Source organism: Xenopus tropicalis, chromosome 5, assembly GCF_000004195.4.
Source record: "Xenopus tropicalis strain Nigerian chromosome 5, UCB_Xtro_10.0, whole genome shotgun sequence".
NCBI lineage: Eukaryota > Metazoa > Chordata > Amphibia > Anura > Pipidae > Xenopus > Xenopus tropicalis.
The window spans coordinates 79132344-79144201 of NC_030681.2; the positions used below are offsets into that span (position 1 = coordinate 79132344).

Below are 11858 nucleotides of genomic sequence, written 5' to 3' on the forward strand. Positions count from 1 at the left end.
TGCCATGTGTTGATTGGCAAACACGTATAGAACTAAAGCCGAGGGCAGGTATTGGCTAGCCGCTGAATTATCACTGTTTCCATTTGACGAGAGGGACGAGGCTTGGAACGCGGAAGCTAATAGAGGACACGGGGAAAAGAAGACTTGTAGCAGCAAAGAGAGGTTAATTGAATAACAACTGCAAAAAAGAGTAGCGATCACGACATCGGGCATCATTAGCAATAGAATAATGACTATATATTTGGATATTATTAGTTGTTGACGCATTATGCCTGCATAGATTTCTACAATCATAATTATGAAAATCTTTTGAATACGTTTTCTACTGCAGTATTAAGTGCACGTAGCATTTACTAGCTTTACTGCTGTACCTCTGCCGAAAATGATTAACATTGTTAGATGGCACCTAATTAGTGGAATTAAGAGCCACAGATTCGGTGACCCTGGAATCTTTAAAACTGCGAAACAAAGATGCTCGTGTGTTCAGGAATTCAGCACTTCTCTAAAGAGAAATCTAGTCATGCCTGCATGGGTTATAGACAAGTATGGGAGCAATGACGTGATGCGTTTCAATAGCAACATGGTATTTCCTGTCATCAATTACCCCAATGAAGTCATCATTAAAGTACACGCTACAAGTTTAAATCCAATCGATGTTAATATGAGAAGTAAGTTGCTTGTTACTTATAGAAAACGTTTTCCATTTTCTACTTTGTACAGTGCCTTGCATAAACAGTTACCAACCTTAGACACTACAACATGTTGGTGTGTAATATCCTTGAATGAAACATTCTTTTAATTGGTATATTTACCATAGATTTACACAGTATAATTAGCACACACATAAAAACTGGAAAATATATTTTTATTGTGACAAGAGCTAGTCAAGCAAACAAAAAACTCCAGACATTTGTGGGATACATATATATTTACACAGTTTATGTGGATTCTGACCACTTTTTATAGGCAAATTTGCTCCATCTTCGTCGAATGACTTGTATTCACCTCACTTATTAAAAGAGAAATACAGTCTAACTAAAGACTAGGCTAGAAATGTTTTTCATTATGTTTTGGTCTCTGTACCAGCCCAAGGCAACCACAACCCTTTAGCAGGGAAGATCTGTGCCTCCAAAGATGCCCCAGTAGCTCCCCTATCTTCTTTGCTTCTGATTTTCAGCACATGCTCTGTGTGGCTGTCAGGTACTGAGCTTAGGGACAGACTTACAATATACTGTGTATACAAACTATACATGCCACAATAAATAGCAGATTTAGTAATTTATTCATATTACATGGCAGCTCTGAAACCAGTGCAATTAGCATTTAATAATCAGCATCAGAACATCAGTTTATATGACAGAACAGCCTCATTTTCTGCTTGATAATTTAAGATGACCCCCTAAGCTCAGCTTCTCAACAGCTGCCCAGAGCTCACTGAGCATGTGAGTGTCACAGACACTTTCCAAGATGGGAATTCATGTGAATATTGTAAAGAACTGGATAATTTTTGCTACTGAGTTGTCGAAACTTTAAGCTGATGCAGTAAGTTCACATGGCATTTTACAACATATTCATTTTTATTTTAGTTCTCCTTTAAATAGTGCCACAATTCTCCGTTTTATTGAGATCGGGGCTTTGACTGGAGGACATTCACCTTTTGATTTTTGAGCCAGGCCATTGTTCGTTGTCCGTGTGTTTGGAATAAGAGCCCTGCTGCTACTGCAAAGTACTTAAAGGACATGTAAACCCTACATTTTCTTACAATGTACAAACCGGATTCCAAAAAAGTTGGGACACTAAACAAATTGTGAATAAAAACTGAATGCAATGATGTGGAGGTGCCACACTTCTAATATTTTATTCAGAATAGAACATAAATCTCGGAACAAAAGTTTAAACTGAGAAAATGTACCATTTTAAGGGAAAAATATGTTTATTCAGAATTTCATGGTGTCAACAAATCCCAAAAAAGTTGGGACAAGTAGCAATAAGAGGCTGGAAAAAGTAAATTTGAGCATAACGAAGAGCTGGAAGACCAAATAACACTAATTAGGTCAATTGGCAACATGATTGGGTATAAAAAGAGCTTCTCAGAGTGGCAGTGTCTCTCAGAAGCCAAGATGGGGAGAGGATCACCAATTCCCACTGTATTCCAAACAGTTAATCTGTTATCTGCAATAATTGTGGCTTCTACGCTTCCAAAGGGCTTATTTATATAAATGGTATTGGAGCTTCTGATAAATGCACTATAAATTAAATTTAAAATTTTTATGCACTGTTTTATGGTTCAGTTTAAAATGTTTGCCCTTTTATTACAGGTGTTGCGATCTATTACCTATTACCTTAAGTCTGCTAAAATCATTTAAACATTAAATAAACCCAGTAGGATTGTTTTGCCGCTAATAAGGATTAATTATATCTTAGTTGTGATCAAGTACAAGGTACAGGTATAGGACCCATTATCCAGAATGCTCGGGACCAAGGGTTTGCTGGATAAGGGGTCTTTCTGTAATTTGGATCTTCTACCTTAAGTCTATTAAAAAATCAGTAAAACATAAATTAAACCCAGTAGGATTGTTTTGCATCCAATAAGGATTAATTATATCATAGTTGGAATCAAATACATGGCACTGTTTTACTATTACAGAAATAGGAAATCAATTTTAAAAATCTGAATTATTTGATTAAAATGGAGTCTATGGGAGATAGGTTTTCCTTAATTCTGAGCTTTCTCGATAACGCTTTCTGGATAACGGAACCCATACCTGTAGTGTTTTATTACAGACAAAAAGGAAGTAATTTTAAATGAATGTTATGCATTTGGAGCAATTGCGTTGCACTAGATTTACTCCAACCCCACTTTTTACTCCATGTTCCACGTTTTTAAATGAAAGCATTTAATCATTCCCATTAATTGCAAAAAAAAACAAACCTTTTTTTAATTAAATACATTTCTCGCTTTTGAAGATGGATATGGATCTGCAAGTCTGAATATGACTCGTGATCCACTAAATGTGAAGTCTTCTGGTAGTGAATTTCCTCTTGTGCTGGGGAGAGATGTTTCGGGAGTTGTCATGGAGTGTGGACTTAATGTACGCTATTTTAAACCTGGAGATCAGGTACGTGTGTGTTTCTCTTTAAAATGACATGATAAAACCGTAAAGATGTGTATGCTTTATTGGTTCAGGAACCTGCAGTTCCACTGACAGGAACATGCAGTTTCTAATGATACATTGTATCCTATGACATACTGGAGTTTAGTATGATCAACCTGTATATTATATTTTACATTTTTTTTTTTGCATATTTTTAAGGTGTGGGGAGCAATTCCCCCATGGAAGCAGGGTGCATTGGCAGAGTTTGTTGTAACAAGTGGCAATGAGGTAAGAATTGTAATTTCAATTATCAATATAAAAATAACTAATTATAGGAGAATAACTACATTCTGAGCCATGCACACTCCTCTAAATGCAACATAGTGTTTATCTCCCCTAAACTGTACACATGCGGTACAATATTGTTGACAGACCATCCCTTAAAAATTCCTATAATCCACATACTGCATGGCTGCATTGTATGATCATTCTACATGATTGCATAGAACCATTGTAGCGTACAGCATGCATCCAACTGATTATTAAGTAGCATACAATCTGTGTATTGCATTGTAAGTTGAGCAGAACAACCCTTTAACAGGAGACAATGCAGGAGACAATGCAGGAGATAATGCATTTGACTATGGATATTCTAAGGGGCACATTTACTAATCCACGAACGTCCGAAAAGCGCCCGAATGCGTTTTTTCGTAATGATCGGTATTTTGCGATTTTTCGTAAATTGTCGTGACTTTTTCGAGCTCTCAATACGAAAGTTGCGACAATTCGCGAAAGTCGTAATGGCTATGAAAAAGTCGCAACAATTCACGAAAGTTATAATGGCAATGAAAAAGTTGCGACAATTCACGAAACTTATAATGGCAATGAAAAAGTCGCGACAATTCTCAAAAGTCATAATGGCAATGAAAAAGTCGCGACAATTCACGGAATTTGTACTTACTATGAAAAAGTCGCGACAATTCGCGCAAGTCATACCGGTTACGAAAAAGTCGCGACAATTTATGGGAAAGTCGTAACGGCGACGAAAAAAACGCAAAAAATACGAAAAAGTCGCAAAATGTTCGTTTTCCAATCCGAATTTTTCTCATTCGGATTCGTGGATTAGTAAATCAGCCCCTAAGTGTTATTTTAATCTGATTGTTGCATTTTTTTTAGATATCAATGAAGCCAAAGTCACTTAGCCACACAGAGGCTGCATCATTGCCCTATGTTACGCTTACAGCTTGGGCTGCCTTGGCCAATAGCTGTGGGCTGAATAAGGAAAAATGCCCTGGAAAGAGGTGCGTATTGTGCTTTATCCATTTACTATAGCCATAACCATAAACAGTTACTTGAATGCAAAGAATTAAAAGGTTGGACACCTTTTTAAGGGCATTTTTATGAATATATGGTAGTCCTTAAGAATAATTATATAATGCTACAGTTAACTTAATCACATACGAAAGCAAGTCACACACATCTGGAAATGTCACTTCTATGTCCAAATAAGCAAACATAAGAGCATAATTTTTATCAAGGCTCTAATATATTGTAACCAAACTCTAAGAAATAGGAAAGATAAAAAAAAACATAGACCTGGCCCTGTATATTAATGTGCAATAAATAGAAGAATAAGTTAATTCAGAAATTTCAAAGATTTTAAAAATGACAACCAGTCGCAAATTGTCTTAGAATAGTGCTTTCAATATTATACTCAAAATTTTAAGCAAAGGCCCTGCAGTTATAAATAAATCATTTTATCAAAATGGAATATTATATGTAAGTGCAAAGCTCTGTGTATTTGTGCATAGTATAACCAAATTGGATTATTAATTTTTCCCCCTTTCATCATTTCTCAGAGACTGATAGCCCCAATAATAATTCTATATCCTGTACTTTTTATTCAAAGGGTACTGATTATTGGAGCTTCTGGTGGAGTAGGCACTGCAGCTATTCAGGTATGTATTTAATTATTCAAATTATTTGTTCAACATAAATTGACTTAAAGTGATACTGACATGAAAAAACTACTTTTCAAAATATTAATATACATAAAACCTTACCTGAAACCTTGAAATACTACATATAGTGGTCCTAACTATTTATTTCTGGTCATTTTTCATAGGCTGGCACCTCCCTGCATGGTACCTATCAGATCCTCCAAGCTCCTGTAAGAGGGGGCTGCTATATTTGTGTAATTACTTACAAAATCAGACCTAACAATGTTTTTCATTGTTGGGTCTGATTTTGTAAGTAATTGTTACTTGAAGTTCCTAAACCTGACTGTTTTGCCAACCTGACTGTCCCATCTCAGCCTCTCAGTTATAGCTTGTAATTCTAATGTACTCCTGCTGCACAAATATGGCAGCCCCTCTTACAGGAGCTTGGAGGATCTGATGGGGAGGTGCCAGCCTATGAAAAATGACCAGATGTAAATAGTTAGGACTACTATATGTAGTATTTCAAGGTTGTTGCATTTGGGAAAAAAAAATAATGCCTTGGTACTAGGAAATAACATCCAGCACTCACGGGACTTGGTATGAAAATATTAAAATAATCTTTATTCAATGTTTTGGCTTAAACTTGAGCGTTCATCAAGAGGGGTTCCTGATGAAGGCTTGAGTTTAGGCCAAAACAATGAATAATGATATTTTATTGTTTAGATGATTTGGATGGTATTGGCATTTATATTAATAATTTTATATAATAAATTTATTTCTGAGCATCAAGGCATATTTGTTCTTGATTTACTTTCTGTATGAATGAGTAACTGATTGCATGCAGTTAGGCCACTGTGTGGATAGACAGTATTCCTCCGGTGTTATTAAGAACAGTTCTACAGCCCACAACTGTAATCACCTTATATACATGGATCTCTGACAAAAATTATATGTCAAGTAATGGACCTGACATTGGCTTTTATCTAATTTATTTTTTTTTCCTGTGCACTATAAAGTTATTGAAGGCTTGGGGAGCGCATGTAACAGCAGTTTGCTCAGAAGACGCATTTACTCTTATAAAAAGTCTTGGTGCAGATGATATTGTGGATTACAAAGCTGCACAGCTGTCGGAGCAACTGAAATCACAGGAACTGTAAGTTTTTACTTGCCAGAAGTCTTGCCCTGTGCTAGTAATTGCTGCAATAACCTGTTTGAGACAGGACACTCCAGTTTGGCATATTATTTTAGCACTAAGGTATATGTGAATGTATCTCCACAAAATAATAATGCTATATGGTGCAATATTGCATTACATTCTTGTACTGAGAGCATCTTGCATCCCAGGCTCATAATGAACCAAGTGCGCCAGTGCCGTAACCTGTAGCAAACAATCAGAACTTTCCTTTAATTGATGATTTGACCACACTGGTGCTATTTAACACATATTTTAGTAAATATGCCCCAGTATATCTCACAAGGGTGCCACCAACAACAAAAATAGTGTGTGACAGACTGATCTTCGGTCTGGCTGTTCATGATCATTTTTATGAATGTTTAAATGTTTTTATTTTATTTTTTTGTGTACACTGTTCCCAGACTGCCCTAAACTGTAGCAAACAATCAGAACTTTCCTTTAATTGATGATTTGACCACACTGGTGCTATTTAACACATATTTTAGTAAATATGCCCCAGTATATCTCACAAGGGTGCCACCAACAACAAAAATAGTGTGTGACAGACTGATCTTCGGTCTGGCTGTTCATGATCATTTTTATGAATGTTTAAATGTTTTTATTTTATTTTTTTGTGTACACTGTTCCCAGACTGCCCTAAACTTGTGTCTCTTTGGCTTCTATGGAAAGTATAACATAATTGTCTTAAATGTGACTGGTGTCATGATGTTACCATGGTCTTTACTTTACACACAAAGGCTACTGTGGTTCTTCTGCCTGTTCTGCTCAGTCCTATTAACTTTATCTCTTAAATTCTCAACTAAAAAGTGTGGTATACGTTTTACAATAGCCACTGTGCAGCCCCAGGTGGCAATATAGACAGCATAGTGGTATTCTTTAAAAAGGTGAACCCATTTAAGGTCCCCCTTTAATTTGCATCTACTGCAAACAAGGCACAAACACAATGTTATTATTATTTTGTTACTATTAAATATTACTTAATGTCTTAAAATCTTTCAAACCATGAAACTGATTTCTATTACTTGCTAACAAAGACATGTGGTATATACTTTCATTTCTAGGTTTGATGTAATTTTGGACAATGTTGGAGGAGAAACTGAAAAACTGGCATTTCAGTTTCTTAAGCCATGGTCAGGAGCCACCTATGCAACACTAGTAACTCCATTTCTTTATAACAACGATCGACTGGGCATAGCAGATGGCATGATGCGCACCGGAGTTACTCTCAGTTCCAAAGTAGTAAAGGTAACCTTTACTGCTCATCTCATTATTTATGTCATAGTGGGGGTCCACTATGAGCAGAATGGATCCCATAAATTGCCAATTAACTGCTCCTGTCTCATCGGGTACAGCTAGAAGGCAACAGGATGTTGGAGCATGTGGACAATACACTGGAACGCTCCAATGATGTGATTTTCCACTTGATAATAAAGATATGGGTTCTCTTATTCAGAAACCCAGTATCCATAAAGTGCCAAATTATGTGAATACCATCTCTTACAAACTCAATTCTAAGCTAAATGAAATGTTTTCAAATTATTTATTTAATGTTTACATTGATATTTAACGTTTGCTTGATTTTTAGCAGACTTAAGGTGTAATGATCCAAATTACAGAAAGATCCCTTATTCGGAAAATGCAGTTCCCAAGCAATCTGGATAATATATCCTATACCTGTAGTTTCCATAAACCCCCACTTGTACTAATTTATATCAGCATTAAATCATACTGCTCATGTTTCTAAGTAAATGTAGGAAAGTTGTCATGTTTGGTTTCCTTCTTTCAGCATCTCTGCAAAGGAGTCCATTATCGTTGGGTGTTTTTCTCCCCTAGTGGACCGTATCTGGATGAGATTGGAGAACTTGTTAAGGATGGAAAGGTATATCATAACATGACATTTAGAGACATAATAGAAAAAATTCGGATTAAATCCGATAATTTCTGAAGTTCCGAAATTTGCGTATCCTAGCAATAGTAAACCGCGCACAAAACGTTCTGACTTTGATCCTTCATTGCATGATTTTGGAAGCCTCCCATAGGACTCAATGGCACTCTGCAGTTCCAACCCGGCCCGAGGAAAGTCATGATACCGAAGCTTGAATGAATTCCGAAACTTTCGTACTCATGGCGACAAATCCGATTTTGTCCCACAAATGCCGCAAAGTATGAAAAAGTTGCGGAAATTAACAAAACAATCGCAGAGAATATGCACAATTCTAAAATACTAATTTTTCCTATTCGGATCCAATCGTACTTTGATAAATGTGCCCTTTAAAGTAGCTTCTTATATCCAGTACAGTATAGTCATTTTTATTTGGGGGGGGGGGGGGGGAATGGTTAATCAAACAGAAATTTCTTGGACTTACAAGTACTATGCAGTGTATGTAGTTTTTTCACTGTTGCTTTCTTTCACACCTTGCATACGGTCAAACACTGACTTTATACAAATGCATTAAAGAATGAAGAACAAAAAAAAAAGATCCATGATAGAATTATTGAGTGTTTGCTACAGGAACTGGAAGGGATATTGGGAATTAGCTGTAAACAATAAAAAAAACTTTAAGTTACAGTAAACTTCTTATTTTTCTGCTTCCATAGCCAAAAACCAGCTTCAAGCAGCAGTAGCACTGTTGTTTTATATAGCAGAAAGCTATCAGTGTGAATAACTATGAAACCTTTGCACACAGATAGTGTTTTAGCAGAAACAGATGTATACCAGTTCCTATTATCTGTGCACTCTCTGCAGAGTTTAGCGTTAATCCCCCTTCCCAGAACAAACAAAAGTATCCTGTACTAGGAGTTTGATTCTCTGCTGTAAATAGGTTGTGTTCTCATTATTCCCTTAATCTTCACTAATCATAACCCATTCAGCCTGCTACAGCCCCCTGCCACCTTTACAGCCCTAATACCGGAAGCCTTTTTATTTGAGTTAGTTGTTTTCGACAGTGACAGGAGTTTATGGGACCATGTTGAATGGTCAGCCTTTTGTGGATTAAGCAGACAAAGCAGCCAGTGAATACAGATGAGAATTTACTAATGCTTTAGATTGTGGTTATCATCATTTTTGAATCCATGCCTTATGCCTTTGGCTAGGCCAGGGTTACTTCCACAATACATCTGATGAGCAGTTACAGGTCAGCCTTGTTGTGATTCACTGCATTGTATACTGCCTCTTAATCTACTTCAACTCTATAGTATTGCTGCCAAAATCAATGAATGTTGTAACTCACAAACACACATGTACACACACAGATATAATGTGTTTAAATAAAATATATATTTTATATAAAAAAGTAAAATATAGATAACATTTATTGAGGGGATAGTAAACCCAAATTGCAAAAAATTGCATGTCTTTAAAACACATTAGGGGTCATTTATCATTCCCCGGTGTACAAGTGGTAGAGGGAACAAAAGTGGTTCTTAGCACTCTAGCACAGGACCTTGTTGCAGCCTGCACCCCCTACTACTCCCTAATGTGTGTGTTTGAATTATGCACAAGTTAGATGGTATAAGGGGTGATACATTCGTGCCTCCATCTGCAACCCCTTTGGATAGAGCACTGCCTAATGCAGGCAACATTTTATTGAAGATCTCTGCTCTTTCCAAAGCCAGCAGTATAAAAAGTTAAAAAGAAATAGTTAAAGGAGAAGGAAAGGCTAATAAAGAGTTAATCTCAAACTGCAGGCATACCTTCAGTTCTCTTTTGACAGAGAAGTCAGTGCAGTGCTTATGGCTGTATTTACATAGAGCAGGAGTGGCCAATACGTCGATCGTGGTCCACCAGTCAATCCCCCGTGGATTTCTGGTGGACCGCGATGAAGCCGAGGATGCGGAAATGCTGCGTGAATGCTGTGTCGCATACATACGCAAAGGTCTGGCCACTCCTGACATAAACCTTTCTAATAAAGCTTACTTAGTTTTTACCTTACCTTCTACTTTAATTTGCAGCTTTTTTATGCACTTTGCACACTGCACTCATCTTCCTAAATTACCCCTAATACCTTTTAAATTGGCATCTTTGGTATGTATGGTAGAATGGATGTTCTTCTCATAAGGCCATTTTATTCTTTTCATGACTTGTCTGATTTTCATTGCAGATTCGTCCTGTGATTGATGAAATCTTTTCATTTTCTGATGTTCCTAATGCATTCAGTAAAGTGGAGAAAGGACATGCGAGAGGCAAAACTGTCATTAAGGTTACAGAAAGCAATAAATAAATTTAGCATATTTGTACCACTGGTGGTTTTCTCTTATTTGTACTGTGATTAAGCTTCCTTGCTGTTTGTTTGTACCGGGCTCATTACTTCAGTATTGTGGTCATTGACGAATGCTCTCCTCAAAAAACTTACATATGAAAGGACCCATGGTGACATTTAGCTGCAGCTGTACAAGTGAAGCCCCGGTGGTGTTTACAAACCTTTAATGACGTATTATTGCTTTAAAGGCAAAATGTTGAACATTGAAAAATAATTGTAAACAAAAGGGATGAGACTACAATCACCTCTCACAGTCTTCTCCAGTATGCCTTGGGTACTCAACTCCCGGCCCACAAGTATTCTCTTTGTATCCAAAATGAGTGCTGTGTTCAGAATTCAGGCGATTGATTTGTCCAGTTCCTCACTGATTGACTTTGCCTTTTCTCAGCCACCCAAATCTGCAGCTCATCCAGCTGAGGATAAATCATAGGAGATGCTTGTCTGAGCTTTCATTGAGACCAGATTATTATAGTTTGGTAGCAGCTTTAGAGAGTTAGTTGCATAGAGCAGCTCAGATCGGCCGTGTGGGTGAGTAGGGGGTATAAGGCTGAGTAGGTCCAATAACTACATATTGTAGGCATAACTGAAGTTTGTTTATTGGGGTTTGGGTTTGTAAAATTGTATGAGGCGTTCATTTATTACAAACCGGATTCCAAAAAAGTTGGGACACTAAACAAATTGTGAATAAAAACTGAATGCAATGATGTGGAGGTGCCAACTTCTAATATTTTATTCAGAATAGAACATAAATCACAGAACAAAAGTTTAAACTGAGAAAATGTACCATTTTAAGGGAAAAATATGTTGATTCAGAATTTCATGGCGTCAACAAATCCCAAAAAAGTTGGGACAAGGCCATTTTCACCACTGTGTGGCATCTCCCCTTCTTCTTATAACACTCAACAGACGTCTGGGGACCGAGGAGACCAGTTTCTCAAGTTTAGGAATAGGAATGCTCTCCCATTCTTGTCTAACTGTTCAATCATCTTGAGCCTTCTTTGTCGCACCTTCCTCTTTATGATGCGCCAAATGTTCTCTATAGGTGAAAGATCTGGACTGCAGACTGGCCATTTCAGTACCTGGATCCTTCTCCTACGCAGCCATGATGTTGTGATTGATGCAGAATGTGGTCTGGCATTATCTTATTGTAAAATGCAGGGTCTTCCCTGAAAGAGATGACATCTGGATGGGAGCATATGTTGTTCTAGAACCTGAATATATTTTTCTGCATTGATGCTGCCTTTCCAGACATGCAAGCTGCCCATGCCACACGCACTCATGCAACCCCATACCATCAGAGATGCAGGCTTCTGAACTGAGCGTTGATAACAACTTGGGTTGTCCTTGTCCTCTTTGGTCCAGATGACAT

The 11858-nt window shown here is 37.2% G+C and overlaps 1 protein-coding gene across 1 annotated transcript; it reads left to right on the plus strand.

Annotated features, from left to right (window-relative positions):
- Positions 1-110: 110 nt before the first annotated feature.
- On the plus strand, positions 111-10471 carry rtn4ip1 (reticulon 4 interacting protein 1). Its single transcript, NM_001016074.2, is given in 9 exon segments — positions 111-668; positions 2968-3119; positions 3315-3383; positions 4272-4396; positions 5005-5053; positions 6052-6188; positions 7292-7475; positions 8017-8109; positions 10331-10471. Coding segments are annotated over 9 exon segments (1077 nt in total). The 5' UTR covers positions 111-520; the 3' UTR covers positions 10451-10471.
- The last annotated feature ends 1387 nt before the right edge of the window (positions 10472-11858 follow it).